Consider the following 19,525-nt stretch of genomic DNA (forward strand, 5'->3'; position numbering starts at 1 on the left):
ATGTAGTCACTTTTGAAACAGCGAAATAATACAGAACTCACCCATGTTTAGATAGACATGGTTTGAGTCTACTGTGCATCAAATTGTAATCAAAACTATGAGTAGTAAATGCCAGTGAGAGTTAAATGTCATACATTACTCCTAACCCATTCACCAAAAATGAAGGTTTCCCTCATCACTGCAAAAAAAATATTTTTAAACCTTTTTCCGGTGTGGACCTTGTTTTGTTTTGTTTCACAGCGAGGTCATTCAAAGGGCACAGATAAGAAAAAAAAAAACTGGCGTCTGTTTCCTACACCGCTGTTTATAGGGCAATGACCTACACTGCTTACCTTTCACTGAGGGATGTACCCTGCCCTGCCGGCTGTTGGGGTGACTGTCAGCTGAACGACAAGGTGGCTCCCTTTGTCTGGCCACAGCCACTGCAATTCCCACCGGTGGCTGCCGCACCTCACTTTCACCATGACCTGCTTCACTCATATCCCTGCTCCGCCCACTGTAATCAGGACGCTCGTTGTCATTGACCGGGCCCTTTCTGGAAGGTAGAGTCTGTTTGTTGCCCTGCAGTGCACAGCTCCCCCCAGCAGGACCTGATTTGAGGCTTCCCAGCCCCCCGAAGGGGCTCTTTTGGGAGAGGAGCAGTGGTTGTTGCTGGTTGCTGTACTTTAGTAAGCTTTTCATGGCACTGCTCTCCCCCTGAGTTGGGCCCTGGGGTTCAGGTTGCTGCTGTGCCTGCTGCTGTTGCTGACTGATGGGAGGTGCAGGAGGAGGCTGGGGAGGAGGCAGGTTCATTCCCGGCTGCTGCTGCTGCTGCTGCTGCTGCTGCTGGGAATGTTGACCACCAGTGGTCCCTAACTCCATGTAAGACTTCCTCTGCTCCTCCTCGGGTTGTGACATGTGGTGTGGAGGCCTCATGGCCCAGTGTGGCACCGGGGGCTGCTGGTGGTGGTGCTGCCCACTGCTGTTGCTGTAACCATAGGGAGACATGTCCATCTTTCTTTTCAGCTCCTGACTAGACCCCTGGTTCAACTCAGCAGGAGAAGGAGCATCTGGGCCAGGTCGGCCATGCTGCTGGTGGCGTATCCTGGCTACCTTTTGTCCATCTCTCTGTAAGGAGCAGCTACCTCCAGGACTAGGGCCATGGGCTGCTCCAGCCCCACTATGCTGACCCATGCTTTTACTTCCCAGTGGGGAGGAGTTAGGTGGGGGTCCTGGATGGGAACAGTCTCTGTAGGGAGAAGTGTTGACAGAATGTGCGATAGAGTGTCCAGCCTTAGGCCCCTGGGGCAACGAGGGTCTGAACACATCCATGTCCACACCACTGTTGATACACTCAGCACTGCGTGATCGCACAACCTGGTGCTGCTGCTGGGGATGTGGAGGCTGTTGTAGTTGGGGAGGTGGAGGAAGTTGTGAGGGCTGAAGGTGTTGGTGGTGGGACTGCATCCAATCTGGAGGCTTCTCTGTCTTTCTGTATGGGTGCTGCTGTTGCTGCTGCTGCTGCTGTTGTTGCTGTTGCTGCTGTTGTTTTCTGTGCCAACTACTATGGTGCCCACCACCGCCATTCTTTTCTATTACCTTGTCCTTGGTATTGCCACCTCCCCCTCCGCCCACTCCCTGGCAGTCGGAGTTACCAAGCTGGAATGGCCCACTCGACTTGTCCCCCAGGTCTGCCACAGATGGCACAAACGTAGGGCCTGAGACTTTAGGTTCTCGCCCTCCATTGGCTGGCCCCCTTTCATGTGAGGCAGGGTTGGCCAAAGGAGCAGGAGGGGGTGGGCAGAAGAAGTCCGGGTGGTGGTGTGTATGGTGGGAATGGTGTGGGTGGTGTGGGTGGCTAGGATGGAGCTGAAGGCAGTGGAAGCCCCCTGGGTGAGGATGTGTATGTGGGTGAGCGTGGGGATGTGGATGGGGGTGTGTCCCGCCAGTAGCAGACCCCATGTGTAAAGGTGGGGGTACAGAGTAGGACAGAGAGTGGTGGAGTGGTGCCTGACCCCTTTCCAGACAGTCTGACGGTTGTTCACTGATCCTCATCTCTCCGCTTACCCCCTCTTTGGTGCAGCGACTACTGCCGCTGGACCCTATATGTCTGCCCTGGCTGCTCCCCCCTGCCCCCATAGCCCCAAGAGCTGTGCCTTCCCCCCCACAGCTGGACATGGACGCTTTAGCCCCTGCTCCAGTTCCTGCATCTCCGTTTTGCATCTTGCCATTATGCAAGCATGCACTTAGGGGCTTGCCCATACTCTGAGGGTGTTCTTTGCTGTACTCCATCGTGAGTGACGCCTTGTGCCTCTCCAGGGCCCGACTGTTGACCTCCTCAAGGGGTAGTGGGTGCTGCGGATAGTGTGGGTGCTGCTGATGGGAGTGGGAATGGTGGTGGTGTGTGGGCTGCGGTGGCTGGTGATTGTGGTGCTGTTGGTGCTGCTGCTGTCTCTCCTTTGCCTCCTGTTTGCTACTGGACCTCTCCTTGTCCTTGACAGGTACCACTCCTCTCTCCACAGAGCCTTCTTTCAGACCCTTATGTAGAGCTGCCCCTACCCCTGGATCTCTGTCTCTGCTGCAGGACCCCTGAGAGTGCCCTGAACCTGCCCTGGACATTGGTGGCAGACTGTGATTGGCTGAGATGAGAGGTGGCTGGGACGGGAGACCTCGAAGGTAGAAGTTCTCTAATAGAGGTAGGAAAGCAAACCCGTAAAGACAAATGCATTAGACAAGAAAGGAAAAGGCAATGACAGAATTAGATTATTCAGCTCTCATGATAGTGTCCCTAGGCATCCTTATATCAATATCCCACATCAAATTACACCATACTATATTGTAGAAATTGGATTTAAATGTCTTATTTCTGTCTGATTAAATTTTAATCATCTCATGCCTCACCTTTCTGGGTGTCATAGAAACGGTGCTGCCCATAGAGAACTCCACTGTTGGCATGGTGATCCAAGTGGCTCATGGGAAGGAAAGTGTGGGCCAGACTCCCTGAAAATCGAGGATACCCTGGAGCTGCTGAGATGGATAGCAGAGAGAGGGAGAGAATTGATAAGACAGGACAATAACCACCAAGATGTAGTTATCCAGCCTAACCCAACATAATCCTTCAGGTCCAATGCAGCTGGTGGTGTTCATACGCAAATAAGTACTGGCTCTGCCTGTCATGTTTGCCTTTCCTGCCTGAGTTTAGAATGCAAACAACACAAGACAAGCTAGGGGATTGCTGTTATGTATGAAATTTGTCTTTGAAACATATGGCTCTTTCTTAACTCTCTCAGAACTGGCAGTGGCAGCTCTCTCCATCTGAATGGAGTGATAAGGATGGATTTGAAGCTTGTGTTTACAATGAAGAGAGAGCCGAGTGGCTGACCTTTGCTGACCTACATCGAGGGTAGAAGGTCATTTGAGTGTTGGGCCTGTAAGCCAGTACACCTGGGCTTATTACATCGAGCCCATCTGGAGGGCATTTACACCACAACCAAACACAAAACTCATTTTGCAACGGGACACAAAAACACAAAGGACTTTGAAGGTGGAGGAGAGAGAAAACATGGACTGAGATGAAAGCCCATCGCAGTAGGACTGCATCAATATGACAACCCACTTCTACTGCAATTGGTTAACTATAACATCTAAACAAATCAATGTGAACTGAGTTAGCCCATCTCTACTACTGTATAATTAATCATTCCATACGATTGCAAGAAATAATCACATTAAAGTACTGTAAATTACAAAAATATCATTACAACAATATGATGCTTCTTTGTTGATAATAGTGCCATATAACTACAGTGAATATTCTCTTCTGAGCATATTATGTAATGTGATAAAAAAAATGATTAACCTGTGCTCTTCCCATCTACTTCAAGCTACACACATGAAATAGATAACGACATGAAAACTATATGCGCTATCATCACGAGTGAACCAATGTCAGAGAAGGAAGGAAAAGAAAGACATAGAGAACAGACAGACACGTAGGGTTATTTTGTGTTCTAATCCGTGTGACTGTGATGAAGACGGACAGGACGTCTACTGTCCACCGGCACCACATACAAACATCTCAGTGGCGTCTGAGTCACCTAGAGAAGTCCATGTGTTTCGCGGCTCCTTTTCCCTGCTTTTGCACCTGTCTCACCCTCCAGCCTCACTTTCAAACACAACTCACAGACGGAGTGAAGGAAGGAGGAGGGGGGGATAGAGAGAGGAAAACATGGCTCTACAAGCTAAATGAAAGACAGACGTATTTGTGTTGGCAAGCGTGCGACCTGATCCCGGAAAGCGCAGATGCAGTTCATTTGGCCTAGCGTGTGTGTGTGTGTGTGTCTGTGCGCGCATGTGTGTGTGTGTTTGTGCAGCACCGTGGTTTTAACAGGAGCTCTGAGTGTTGAATGTCTCACTTTCTGCCGGTGGAACAATGGGGCCGGTGCTGTGAACCGGCTCTGGGGAGGGAGGAGTGTTGTGGTGGGCTTAATGACCCCGTCTCAGAGCGGCCTCCGCATGCTCCCATCTTAATTAATGAAATGCACAGAGAGGGCAAACAGCCCTGCAATAACACAGGAGGGGCTGCTTTCTGACGAGGGCAATGGGGTGATAATTACATACCCTCACCTTTTCTCTCTTTTTCTCTGTTTCACCTATTTTCCTACCTCTCTTACTCTGTTCACTCTCTCCCCTTTTGTCTCTGTCTCTTTCTTTGCTGTCATGATTAATAAGCACACACATTTATGCCAATTCATCTACAGTGGGAGGAGGGGGGGGGGGATCCTTTGTTTAAGCAAGACGTTTTTCTCTGATTTTGGGAGGGAGAAAAGCAGAGAGCTGTTTGGCAGTCTTTATCCAAGCTGGGAGAGGGGCTTTTTTCTGCGGCAGCATGTTGTTTGTGAGCATGACGATTGACGGCGTAATCCCTTTTCACAGCGTGGTCTGGCTGTGCCCGATAATGCCAGCCCGCTCAGTTTCAGCATGCCCTCCACTGGGGCGGCAAGAGGGGGACTGCTGGGCACGGCAGAGCCCATTCAGCCATTAATCTGGCCAGGACAAGGGAAGCTGCTGCCGCTGCTGCCGCTGCTGCTGCTGCTGCAGGCGACGTGAGCAGGGTCTTAGTGCAGTCTGCTGACGGCACAGCAGCCCTGCTCTCTTTCGCTCCCTCCACACACTCACACACAAATACATAAACAAGCCCGCATCAGCAAGTGAATGACAGACGGTAGTTCACAGCGCATGCCCTCCTTTCCACGGGCGGCGCAGGGGCAAGAGACAGAACAAACAGAGCTGCATCCCAGGGAGGGATTTCCAGAAGTTATGAAGGTATTTCTCACAACATGGTGGGCTGAGAGAAGCAGGCCAACAGGGAGGACAAAGAAGGGGGCTGGATATAGAACAGCACCTAGAGGCAGAGGAGAATTAAGCCTGCTGAATTAGAGGCAGACGACAGAGTGTTTCGTTTTTTTTTCTCTAGCACACAACCGCCCTCTCTTCCTATCCACTCCTCTCATACCTGCTCTGAAATCAAAAGCCCATACACTTGCTCGTGAGGGTTTCTTCACTTTAGCTGAAAGACAAAATAACATAAACGCCGAACTGTGTATCATCTCCGGGGAAATGGCTGTAACATTTCAGAGAGAGAGAGAGCTAGAAGGACAGAGAGAGTGCATGACAGTGGAAGACCAAGAGGAGAGGAGGAGCAGGCTTAGCTGCCTGTCAGGTCCACTAATTGAGAAAAAGTGACAGAACCATCAAGACACCAAAAGGGAGGAGGAGGGGTTTGGCAGAGCAGGGGGGCAGTGCTGTGGTGGATCTCTTCAGGTTTGACTAATTGAAAGGAAGGGATGCAGGCTGGCACGAGAGAGAGAGAGAGAGAGAGAGAGAGAGAGAATGAAAGAGGCAGGAGTATGGAAGAGAGGAGAGGCGGGGGGGTGCAGCTTAAATCCCACAAAAAGGAAAGGCTAGCAACTGCTAACAGAAGGGAAGATGGACAACTGAAGATAGGCTTGGAAAGGCGTTTCAAACAAAGTGGATTAGACAGGTGTGTGCATGCATGTGTGTCTATATGCGCTGACAGAGATGTGAGACTGCGATTGTTTTTGGCATAACGTAAGAAGTCATTTGGACCGCAGCCAGCTGGCCTGAGGCCTGCGAGGAGCCTGCAGGTTTTTGTTTTTTTCCTTTCTTTTTTAGGTCCATTTTTCTTTTTAATTTTTCCTCTCGGTTGATTTAGTGAGGTTTATTCAACGGTTCCCACATGAAAATAAATCTTTCAAAAGCCAGAGGGCCTAATCCATTTTACCAAGTGTTATGAAAAACATTTTACATTACATTTATTAAACCGTTCACTACACTGCATCCGTTGTTGTCATGTACCTCTCCCTCTCTCCCTCTCTCCCTCTCTCCCCCTCTCCCTCTCTCTGTGTGTGAGTCCACGTCTCCTCTCAGCAAATGAACAACAGACAAGCCCATGTGTGGTGCACACAATGGCTGTTACTGTATTTGGCAATCAATCTGAAGAGAGAATCTAAAGCAAAAAAAAACAAAAACCTCTCTTTTAATCTGTGCTTCCCTCTGACATCATGAGAGCCACTAATGGTCTGGTTCTTGGCACTGTCACCTAATACAAATATCTCAGGATTTGTAAGGCAGTGTACTCAACACTTTCCTTTTCCCTACACAATAAATTTTTAGCAAAAGTCAACACAAGACATTTCTCTTTCTCAAAGTCACTGGCTCCCTCCGCCAGTTTTCTTGATCCGAAGGACCATACCACTGTTATGTGATGATGTTATTTATAGGTTTGCTTAATGTGTCACTCAGCTAATGGTTTGCTGCTCATGCTCCCAATAGAAATGTGGTCTGTATGCATGACTTAACTGGCCCTCTCTAAACAGACCACGTCCACACTGTCTGCGCTAATGCGGCTTAAGCTGAAAATGCATCATCTTCTCTCTGATTTGGCCTTCCAACCCCAGAAACTGAGATTTGAAAGCTCTTTCCTAATTTGATTGATTAGTTTGTGATTAGTGATTAGTTTTTGGTGTAAATCCAGATTCAATTTCATACCCAGGACAAACATTACACTCTGAAAAATGCTTCTTTTTTTTTCACGCTCATGCACTTCTGCTCTCACTGGAATAAAAACATGTGTCTTTTGATTGTCCATCACTATGTGAATTTTGTTGCAGATCTAGATCCAAACGAGCATTAAACATTTCTACACCTTTTCTATTATTAAAGTAAAACACTCCGAGAGGATTGTGCAGATTTGGCGAAGGAACTCCCTGAGGGCTTTCTAATTATCATCACATTTTATTTGGCTTCTTTTTTTATCTCCACTGTACTTCAATTTTAACAGTCTGTGATGATTATTATATAGAGAAGAAGAATCTGTTCTTAATTGACTTACCTAATAAAGGTAAGAAAAAAATCTCCTAATTGTGCCTATGATTCAGCCTGTTCCAAGAGCGCTCCTAGTCCACCAGGAGAGTGTTTATCCACACTATGTGACTGGTTAGCAAGTGACTAATGAGATCATTGTTATCTATTGCTCAGTACATAGTGCATCTGCTCTTTAATCTGTGGAAAACACATCAGAAGAATAGCAGAGACAAATACATTCTGCACCATGACAGGTATGTGCCAGAGACACGGGGATCATACAGTAATCTTAGAATACAAATTTGAAATGCTATGCTTGGATTTGCATGCAAACAGCCACTTTAAAAGCACACTTGCAAAAAATAATAATAATAAATAGATAAAATCCAGAGAATATCTGTAAGGTTACAAGTGACACACTAATGTGCCGACACACACACACACACACAAGTCAGTGCCTGCTCCGCTGCTGGTGGGGTTCTGCTGACACCCGGAGAGAGGAGGCGAGAGTCTGGGTAATTGTGCCGCTCATTTTGATGACTTGCTTTTTATGCAAAACAGGAAAAAGACAATATGCAATTATCTTGAGGAGGGAACAGCTGAATGTGGTTGATGAACAGTCTGGATTCAATCATGCTCTTAGTGCGTTATATGCAATTAAACTGCAATAGAGATAATGGCCTCCATTGCCAACTGAGTAATAATCCCAGTCATAATCACCTCCATTACTTTTATTAGGCTTGGCATTATCATCATCACTCTTATTAATATTATTCTACTTTTCGGCGAGAAGAAGATTTTTGACAATGAAACCCTGAAACTAGGTAAAATAAACACTGATGCTTACGAAATGAGTTTTGAGGGCAAATGTTTCAGATTAAGATGATGCTACAGTTGATATTTCATTCAAATGTATTATTTCTGTCTCCATCTTTATTTGAAGAACACTACAGTTTTTACCTATTTCACCACAGTAGCAGCTGTCTGACTCAACCGCTGGTGGTCAGGATGCGGGAAAGAGGTACGGGAAGGGGAGGAAGTGGCTGGGAGGCATCCAATGGCCTAACACGCTCAGTAAACAGACAGCATCTCAGCTGCACTGCGCCCAATCAGCCCCAGCCACACATCACGCAACTGGGGCGCCGCTGATCAGTGACCACAAGTAACGAACACGCCCCACTGGCGTCCCCCCACGGACTAACAGCTGGTCTATTCTTAGACGATAAATAAATAAATATAAGACGGTTGAAATGACGAGAGTCCATCAACTTCAAAGACGGTGGTTCACTAGAAGGCATTGGGCGGCCATCACATCGTGTAATTAGCAAAAGATTATGAACATGCAAATCTAAAAAGGGACAGAAGTGAAGTCAAGGGAAAGCAGACCTTGCATTAATATACCAGTGGGTGGCATTGGATAGGTCTTACATTTATCTGTCATCCTGAGCATGTGAATTCCCGAAATACCCTAACAGATTAATCTCTCTACTTTATCCTTGTCTGACTTCCTGGCTCTGTCTAAGCTGCGATGCGAGGGGCTGAACTGAGTGTGTGCGTGTTTATATTTCCCTGACTGAGCACGTGGATGTGTGTGCGTAGCCAGGGTTTAGTAATGCCGAGCGTTGGGTGGGAACCACCCTATTAAACTGTGATGGAGACACCAGCTGAAAGCTCTGCAGTCACTGCAACTTTTTACTGGCCTGTGTTTGCGCCTGCTGCTTCAGAGAGCCTTGAGTGACATTCCTGCTGACGTGAATCGAATACCGCAAGATTCCTTAGCTGAACTTTTGACCCTGTATCCTCATCCAGAAAACCGTGGCACAGTGCTCCATCCCAGACACGCTGGGCTTGGGCCTATTTTGGTGCACAAATAAAAGGGCGGGAGACTGGCTCTCGCTGGATGATTACAAGCCGTGCTTTGGTAGAAACCTAACACGGCCTAAAAATACACAATATCAGAGTAACAATACACCCTGCAAAGCTTTGTCCCCAGAACTGCCAAGACATGAATATCGCCTCGTCCTGACGGTATGGTCAGATGAGGGAGTGAGGCTGTGGACGTGCGTTTGTGTACATGTGTGATTTGAGGTACCTTCATGCGAATGGGGAAACCAGATTTGCGAGGCGCTGGAGTGGGGTCCGCCCCGGAAGGAGGGTGAGGAGGGCGAGGAGGGCGGCCGGGAAGGGTGAGACGGGTGGGAAGGGGGGGTGCCCAGACTACTGGCCAGAAAGGTCCCCATGAAGGAGGCGGAGGAATTGCCCATCAGTCCACTGCCTGCGTTCCCACAGGGACAAAGGTAAGGAGAGAAAACATGGTTAGAGTTAGAGGAGTGTGTGTACAGTGTGACCATGAGCGAGCGTGACCAAAAAGAAAGAAACCTACATCAGATCAAGACATAGATGTAACTGAACGGAGCCCACTGGCCCTCTAGGTGGAATTATTAAGCCAAGCACATTTGATCGCTGCCCTGGGAGAGCGTGAATGAGTGAGAGTGTGTGTGTATATATTTTATACTATATATATATGTGTGTGTGAGAGAGAGAGAGAGAGAGAGTGTGTGAGACTCTCCTCCCCCTCACTGACAGCAGAGTCCTCTCCCCTCGTCTTCTCTCCCCTCACACCGCCTCTCCCCATGGGCAGACAGAGGTCTCATCTCACAGCTGAGTACACACTTTCTCAGGCTCTCTCCCTCTCGCTCTCACACACTTTTGCTCCCGCTCCCCAGCGTCCCTTTCTCAATTTCTCTCCCTCCCTCCATTATCTTATGCTCGCCATCTCTCACTTTCATGCCCTCAATCTCTCTTATGGCTCTGCTCCATTTCACCTCCTCTCTGTCCCTCTTTCTTTCATCCTTCCTTTCTCTCCGCGTGACTCTGACAATCCCATACTCTAACTTTCTTCTTTGGTTCCATTTTGGCATTTTACTCCTCCTTCCTCCCTCTGCTTTGTCACAGTGCCCCCCCGTTTCCCTCCTCTGTTCCATCTTGATTAGCAGAAATACACTACATGCATGCATCTTCCCTCATTGTCTCCGTTTTCCCCTTCCTATGTGCCTCTTTCTCTCTGACACATAGCATTGCTTTGCTTTGTTCTTTACCATAATGATGGCACCAGCAGAGCAATCTGTCCCTGGCTGGCTGAACTGTGTGTTTAACAAGACTATGATGAGTAATTGACCATTCGTAGCAACGCCCGTGTGACTGGGGGCTGATTGTCTATTATGCATTGCTGGGCAAGTCGGAGAAAACACACTGATTAACCACTGCTTAAATTACATTCCCATTACGCGCCCGCCAGTGCACTTGAGCGAGGGGCCCGGGTGCCCAGCTCTTTGCACATTCATTTCCCTCAAGTCACACTGCCGTGAAGTCTCATGCATATGTATGAAGATGCCTGGATGAGAGCACACATGCACATACTTGCACAAACACAGATTGGTGTAGCATACATTGTGCACACAGGGCTAGCCGTGAAAATGAACAGAGGAGCGATATGGTAAAAATTCATTATCAGCCCCTCATGACGAGCTGATCTAACAAGGAACGCTGTGTGATTTGATTTCATTTAAGCATGAATCAGCCCAAACATGAATCGATCCTTTTCTGGGAGTGTGAGAACAATTGTGTGGAAGTCTTAATCAGCCAGGCAGTGAGTGAACGCATCCTCTGGGCAGACAGCAGGGATAAACCCATCAGTCTGCAGCTCGCTCCTGCGCCGAATAGCCCATGGCTCATGGGCCAGAGCACAGGAGCATGCAGAGGCATACACACACGCACACACACTTCCCACGTAGAAATAGGCATGGCCGCGATTCTCGTGCACACACAGACACACCTCTGTCACACTTTGTATCACAGCCCCAGACAGGTGGAAATCCCCCTCAATCCCCAACCTTACAGAGCGCTACTCAAAACCTACCTTAAAACCAACTGCGTTTGTGTGTGTGTGTGTGTGTACACACACAGCGGTCTATCAAACTCTTGAAAAAAAAAACAGTCTCCTTATTTTTCAGCTTCACTCCAACACAAAGGGGCCTCCAAATTTGGCCATAGGAGAAAATATAAAAAGCAAAGTGTTTTGTGTTCTTTGTTTCAGTATTGGCAATTATTGATGTTTATGTTGGTTGTCATTTGTTTTGTTGCTGTTTTATGGATTATCTAATACAACAATAAACCTGCTGTAAAATGTTTTAAACAATAAGTCAGCCTTTGAGTCAAAGTCAGAAAAGTCAATTTAACTGAATACAATTAACAAACTACAATGTTTGTTATTTTCTGATACTAAGGGGAAAATACAAATCATGTACAAAGAGTGGAAGAGCTCCCTCAACCGCACACAAAAATGATGGGGAAGACTTTTTAGGAACATTTTAGGGTGCAGGCATGTAGGAGTAGGTGTCATATCAACATCGTACATGCCAGAGGTGGGTAACCTGATACCTACAGTATCCATGTTTTTCTCCTTTTCAGCAACCTTTCCCCCCCCCTCTCTCTCTGCTGCCACTTCCCATCACCCCTGACCCTACAGAGCGCTCCTGGCAGAGCTCTGTGGAGTGTAGGGTGGAGTTCAGTGGGCAGTGGGGGGTGGATCGTGGCCAGTGTGCTCGCTAGGCACACATCCAAACCTCATCATCCAGACGCCCAGGGCTCCTGTATGGCACCGCCCTCCACATTGCACAGTGCTCGTCCCTCTCTTTCTGCCTGTCGCCCCAAGGAACCCCAGCTTTCCTCGGTGCCTCCGGCTCACATAAATCAGCTAATCCTCCTGCATTATTAACAGCCTCGCCCCAGAGAGAGAGAGAGAAAGGGCGAGAGAGACATAGAGTGACAGAGAGAGGCTGTGAAGCCCCTCTTCACACACCGAGAGAGGGGAGAGCCTCTGCCAGAAAGACAAGGAGAGGAGAGGGACAATACACAAAAAGGGGATGTCTAGATGTCAGACAAGGGGATCTTTGAAGTTTAAGCTGATGTTAAGGGAGAAGGGGATTGAAGGAAAACCTTAGGAGGGTCTCAGATCAACTCATACATGGAGCCCTTCCCACATTACAACCAGGTCAGACCACTCAGTGATCCAGCTGGGCCATAGGGTCTGTACAGGGATAAAGGCTGACCATCGGTCCAATACAAGCTGTAATAGATACAAAATAATAGTGCAGTGGCCACTTGGCGACTCCACAGATTGCCACCCAGGACCCCTCCCTCCGTGTTGTATCTATTGTTTGCCTCCCGCTAAGGAATATACTCTCTTTATACTTTAGTTAACACTTTCTTTTCTTCACTGCTTGGTTTGCTAAAGCATTCCCACACCACTGCTGGTAATCTAAGGACATGAGCGACACTCTGCGTTCATATGATGCCCTCCCTTAACGCATTTAAAGCGTAATGAATCAGAGGTGTCGCTGAGAAAGCACACAGGTTATAAAAGTGGGCTGGTCTGCCTTGCTCTCGAGGCAGTTTCAGTGTGGATGCCAACCAAAGCAGTCCAGAACAAGTGGAACGAGGGTCCGAGGTACGACAGGACTCGCCATAACAGTTTGTTTAGCAGCTTATTAAATGGCGACATGGATCCAGGGAGCCTGCCACCGCTACACCAGCCCCTTGTAAAAGTCGTGTGTTTTCTCTGCCTGCATTTTTTAAAACCCTATTTATTTATTTCTCCGGTTCTTAAGTGGTGCCAGCAGTGCATTTGTATGGGCTCTTAAGAAAATCGGGTCATGTGCATCCTAATCGGCGCCGATCCCTGACAGCGATGAAGATTAATCCTATTAGAGAATTAAAGGAGAGGGGAGCATTGGGATGGGGAAACCCTTCCTCTCTCACTGACATCTAAACATCCCACCCTGACACCCTCCCTCACCCGGTTAGGCTCAAATATACAAACACAGAAACAAATACACAAATATCCCAGAACCTTTGGAGGTGGAGGTGTTAACAAGCGCTACTCCACCCACGCTCCAGCGTGGGCGTGTAGGGTGAAGGAGTCCAGTTTGAGCACGACAACCAAAACACACATGCATGCACACACAGTAATGTGGGCCCATCAGAGGCCCCCGTGGACGCCACCGAGTGAGCAGCAGGCGGGGAGGCGGAGCGGGGAGAATAAAGGCCCAGTTGTCATGGGAACGAAAGAGAAACAGCGCTCAAGGCAAGGAGGCAGAATGCTAGCCATCACAACAGCAGTGGGCAGATGCAGTTGGTCAGTGTGATGCTCAGCAGCAGCAGCAGCAGCAGCAGCCCTCCCAGCCTACCTCGAAACCCCACCAAAGCTCCTGCACAGCACGTAAACACACACGCACACAAAATCAAACCACAATTTAATCTGGTTTCAATTGTTAAGCTGCACTGGGGGAGGTGTCTTTGCCCCGTTTTGGCCACTAATCTGCTTCAATGAGCATCCCTACCATTAATGTAACTTTAGGGTGAGCGGTTGTTTGGTGTCTTAACAAGGAATTATACAATAATAGGATGTAAAGGGATTCATGTGAGAGTGGAAAAAAGAAAAAAAAAAAAAAAGCTGAGAAGACAACAAGCACCCACCCACAACATGTTGTTCTTTTGAATGCTGGGAATCAGATCAAAATTTCCTCCTGGAGAAATACACACCCATTCACATGCACTTGCTCGCAAGCACACACATACATACACACACCCTCTCATGTGCGGATCTACGACTGTGCCTATTGTCTAACAGAAGATGAAGCACAATTATTTCATCGTGCATCATATTTCCCTGTCTGCTCTTGAAAAATGAGCCAAGGTAGTCTGCAGCTCTCCGTCCTATCTGCAGACGGCAGCCTGAAGGGACGGATGGACGTGTCGTCTAGACAAGGACACCAGACAGACAGCGAGAGATGAGAGTGATGGTGACAAGAGGAGAAGAGAGACAGAGAGAAAATTCCAGGTGTGACTGCATCAACCTGTTCTCCACAGCTCAGTGATCAGCAAGCGCCAGGGATGGGAGGAGAGAAGAAGAAGAAAGACCAGGAAAGATAGAAACACACACACACCACACACTTTATAAGATCTCCTATCATAGCAAGAGCCAGTGAGCGCAGGCTGAGTTTGCACTGTCAGCGGTCAGTGCCATGTGGCGGCCAGGCTCTGTATCAGTTCACGACGCACCCTGAATGACTGGAGCTTACGTATTCTCTCTCTGTCGTGTCCCGTGACAAAAACACACACTCCCTTCCCTCTTGTCTCAAATAACACAGTGTCGGTTAAATGATCAAAGACAAAACACGACACCTTTTCTTTTCCATGAGCTGCTTAAAATCCAGCAGCTAGTTGAATTAGCTAACTGACTGACACAGCAAGACAAGACACCAGAGCGTGTACTGGTAACACATCACAACGGGAATACTGATTTCAGTCAGGTTTTCTTCCTCAAGTCGTTAAGAAGTTCTGTGTTTATGCGGCCTTAGCAATGGTTTGGCTCTTTATCACTTGACTAATACCAGGATGGAACCCGAAAGCAGGGAGAAGAGCCTGAAGACAGAAACAATGAAGAAATTATTAAATTTTCACTTACCAAGTGAAAACATATTGAGCAGGATGTCTGTTGGTAAGAGTCGCACTCCCACTTCAGTGTCTCCCTCATCAGACTTTCCTACCGATTCAGTTCCATGTTCTGCCCAGGAATTCAGACGCCCAAGAAGAAGCCAGCCAGACTTTCCACACACATATTCACCCATAAACACACAACTAGGTTTTTTGACCCTCTCTAGTAGCACAGGGAAACTGGACTGGATTGGGCAACTGTGCTCACCAGCAGCCCCAGACAGACTGTACACGCTACCCTGGAGGGCCGCTGACTAACCCAGCACCTACTTCCTCACAATAAAACACAGAAGGAATTTCAAATGGCTACTAAAGAGGGGGGATTTCCTTCAAACAGTCAAAGTCATCTTGAAAACATTAACACAACTGGTAGCCAAATTCCTCCTCACTTCGGAAAACAACTGTAGCGGGAGTTTTTTTTTGTTTTAGTTGCTTGCCCCCCCTGCTTTATAAACTCCCTCCTTGACTTGGTCTTTTTGGGGTTGGTGGGTGGTTGAACGGCGTGGCCAAGGGAGTGGGCCCCCTCTACAGCTCTCGTAGGAGGCTGGTCTGATCGGGGGCATACTGAAGTGAGAGAGAGAGCAGGCAGGCGGTCCAGTCCTGGAGCCGGGCCCAGTGCAGGGGTGGGGGAAAGTGCCAGCAGCGCACGCCTCCGACACTCTCCACACTGCGTGCCTGTGGAGTGAGTTTAGTGGATGTGGTCAGTGCGGGGGTGGGCGAAGTGGAAAGGGAGCGGGAGAAGCAGTTGGAAGAATGGATGGAGAAAGAGAGTGAGAAAGACTGTCTGCACTACAGGGCAACGTCCAGAGGAGGGGTGAGGGGCGAGAGTTTAGACTAGAAGTGTAGATAAGGGTGTGAGGAGCTGTGAGAAACTTTTGAGAGCGAAAGAGCAGCAGAGAGTGTGTGGGAGTGTGTGTTGCCGAGCATATGTGAGCCTGTGTGTGTGTGATTGTGTGTGCGTATGGTGGTCGTCTCGCTGAAGTTGACAGCCTGTGTTTGCAGAGTGGCTTTGTGGTCAGCCGCTCGCTCGCGATTGAAGCGATGGCAGGGTAAAAAGGGATTCTGGGAATTTTTTTGCAGAAGTGCTATGCAAATACTATTGGCTCTGGGAGGTCAGCCGAAGCACCCCGCCCACTTCACCCAGCTGTTTATACAATACACAAGTTGGCATGATCGGGATAAGAGATTCTAATCCTTAACAAATTAGTCCAACTGGCTCGTCCTGGCTTGGCAGGGAGCCTGAAAACAACAATGGATCCACACAGGCCGTGATGCTACAGAGAAAACAGATAGGAGAAAATGTCTCTGAGGGATATTTTGTTCTAGTAGAGGTGGAGTGATGTCAAAGGACATGCACACACCCCACCAATATACGTTTCTGTCCGTTTATTCTCTCACTGGCCCTCGTTCCCTATTTGAAAAGGAATGTGCAGAAAGCAGGTATCAAATGTGTCCCACTAACTGCCTCCTCCATCCCAATTTACCATATTTAATCATTTATAAAGACTCCTTTTCCGTGAGGGTGATCACCTCTAATCCCACCTCTCCGGTGCCAGCGGTGGTCTGGGGGAGGCAGGGAGTGGCCGACGGGAAGAGATAGCAATGTCTGGAAGAGTTCCTGCTGAAGAGGCGTTTTATGGGCATGGTAAATAAAGAGCTGGACACACAGCACCAGAGCAGCTATTTGCTGTGGTGCATGCCAGGAAGTGTGTAGTTTAAGAGACAATAAGACCTCTGGCCGTCAAAGTAAGAGTTGGCTGAGGAGTTGAGTAGTGTGGGTGAAGGCCACAGGGAACGAGGAAGTTGGGGTGTGGGTGAAGAGGTTAAAGGTAAAGCTCAGGTTTAATGCTACTGATTGATATACAATGGAGTAGCTGGGACATTAACGGTCGGACAAAAGGCTAAGGTAAAGGTAGGGGGTCCGCTGGGCTTGTGTCTGTCACTTGGACCAGTGTTTAGGTGCGCTCGCTGTGATCCGTGTGAAAGTGCAGCAGTGTGCTGAGTCACTGGCCTTGTCCGTGGAGATCAAGCAGACATTCCAGGCTGGAGGTGGGAGGACAGATTCGAAACAGCAGCAGGACCAGGCCAGGACAAATGAGCTCAAGGCCCATTACCTTCCTTTTACACCCACTCACACATGCACGCTCACATTCTCTACTCCCACAACACAGATTTAATAGTGCACACAAGAAAAGCAATGTCACAACACAAAAATCGCTGAACTTTGCTTTCAATTTCCCCAATTCTATGCTTTCTCTGAGAACTAAAATGTTCATGATGTAACAGGAAGTGAATAACACGGGACCAGTGCAGTTTTCCATGGACTGGACTCTCATTACAGAGTGTTTTCTCTACAAGCACCACCTTGTTATTTCCATCAGCATTTTACTTTATTAAATCCCCCTCCACGCTACCTACTAAAGCAATGGCTTTTTTGTCTCTTGGTTCAGATAAAACGCAAGTGTTTCTTATAGAATGGCCAATAAAGGCCTGACATTTTGCTGAGTGCTTGCAGGGCCAGAAGCACTTTGTTCTTTGTATACAGGGCAGCTACACACTCCTCAAGGAGAACCATTTGTTATCTGTCCAAACTTTGGTGAGTGTGCTTGTTAACTGACCCATTGTTACATGAGAGCATTTCAGGGCCGTTTGTTGCGTTCCGGCTCTTTATTCCTGAGGCATGAAATTGTGATTACCATAGTGGGGCTCATCCATCTCATTCTCTCATCCACGCGCATGCTAAACATCCACGTTTTTTATTTTGCTTTCTCTCTCTCTCTTCCCCTCTCGAGTTGTCTGTGTCTTCCTCTCTCATGATACACACACACATACCCAGATGAACACACCACACACAGCAACACACCCAAACACAAAAAGAGCCGCCCACAGCTGCGTCAGGCCATCTCTCTTACAATCCAATCTGTTTTCTTTCCCATGATGTTTCCCATTGGCACAGGGAGGAGAAAATCAGATTTACTCCCCCACAGGGCCCATGCAGTTGCACTGATATGGAAAATGATTTCAGTGCTGCTTGAGCCCATAAACATTATTTTGGTCTCCCCTGTTAATGACACATTTCTTCCCAGCATTGTGGATCTCACAGAGGAAGAGATGAGTGTAAGGGAAGAGAGGAAGGGGGGAGGAATCCTCCAGGGCCTCACATACAACAGGGGAGTCCTTCACCCCTCAAACTGCATCCTGACATCCAAGGCTTCTTTTACCCTCTTCCTCATACACACACACACACACACACAGCTAATCAACCATGCAGGAACTTAAATTGTCACGGCCTTCAAATAAAGCCCCAAAAAAATCAGAGCACAAAGATATCCCCGCTGGAAAACGAGCAAAGTCAAAGAGGGATTTCTCACCTCTCTCTCTATCTAGCTGTCAGCCTGATTCCAAACACACTGCATTTGGCTCCAGGGCTCAAAGCAGCACTACTACAATTGTGTCATAGAGCCCACATATCTTTTATTGGTGGTAGCAGCCAATATAGCAACCCCCTCCTCCTCTTGAACACAGGGATAAAATTTGTACTTTTAGTGTTAAGTTGCAAACACTTTCTGCCCGAGGCACATTGTCAACGAGAGGTGCACGCTGTAGCCTCTAGTCCTAAACACAAGTCATTTAATATGATGGTGTTAAAAAGAGACTCCAACAGGCCAATAGCGCGGCACTAAACCTTCCATTTGGCATCCATTAAAACCCATCTGCAGGAGCAAATACGAGGGGGCGAACAGGAAATAGCCACGTTAGATATGACTAAAAACTGTCCTCCGCTTGTGAACATTCTCTCACAGGTCTCTCAACCCCCAGATTCAAATATGGGATTTTCTTGGTTCTTCCGTCCCACTGGAAACATCACATGGAATGCTCTGGATCTGGTTCGTTTTAAAACTGATGACTGATCTGTCTAAATCCATTGGTTTTATGTTCTGGCCATGGGGATGGATGGGTGACTAACGGCTGCTTGCGTGCCATGTTTCAGCCAACACAGCCAACGCTCAGCCAGCCAGGTCACGGACACAGACATGCCTGGTAGTGGGAAAAAGGCAGATTAAAACAAGTGCTCAGCACTATTCTCTCTAATTAGTCCCCTGTTAACTTTTGAACTTAATTGGTTAATTGAGATGTGGTTAGACTGGGCAGGTTTCCCCTCCCTCAGGGTGAACATACGGCTCCAGTATTTCAGCCTGGCACTGCCTGGCACAGGAGGTGGCTGCCTCTCTCTCTCTTTCTTTCTCTCTCTCTCTCTCTCTCTCTTTTTGAGCATCCCACCGCTCCAGTGACGAGGAGTAATGATGCCGCACAGGAGGCAGTAAAACTGTGTTTTGCGAGTGTGTTTTAGCAGAGACTGTACCCATGCACTGCACATATGCTTGTGCCACATCAAAGCAGCACTTTGACTACCCAGGCCTGGGTGGTCTAAACCTCTCTTCTCTCAACCCGTAGTGCTGGGTAGATAGATAGGCTTCGGAAAAGTGGAGTGTGGATGTGGGTGGATGTTACCTCACCACAGGCGAGTGTGTTCTGTCGAACTCAGAAGTCAGTTTGCTTTGGAGGAGACATGAACAGCGCGTGGATGGAGAATAAAAGTGCG

General features: G+C 48.0%; 1 protein-coding gene across 1 annotated transcript in view; it reads right to left on the bottom strand.

The window, feature by feature from the left end:
• LOC139217263 (BAH and coiled-coil domain-containing protein 1) overlaps window positions 1–19,525 on the bottom strand; it is a 58,579-nt gene that overhangs the window by 22,258 nt on the left and 16,796 nt on the right. The window contains exons 2-4 of the mRNA XM_070848583.1: window positions 9,458–9,640; window positions 2,881–3,006; window positions 333–2,666 (exon numbers count right to left, since the gene is read on the bottom strand). Of these exons, the coding sequence (XP_070704684.1) occupies window positions 333–2,666; window positions 2,881–3,006; window positions 9,458–9,640 (2,643 nt within the window). The remainder of the gene's footprint in view (window positions 1–332; window positions 2,667–2,880; window positions 3,007–9,457; window positions 9,641–19,525) is intronic.

This window comes from Pempheris klunzingeri, chromosome 17 (assembly GCF_042242105.1).
Source record: "Pempheris klunzingeri isolate RE-2024b chromosome 17, fPemKlu1.hap1, whole genome shotgun sequence".
NCBI lineage: Eukaryota > Metazoa > Chordata > Actinopteri > Acropomatiformes > Pempheridae > Pempheris > Pempheris klunzingeri.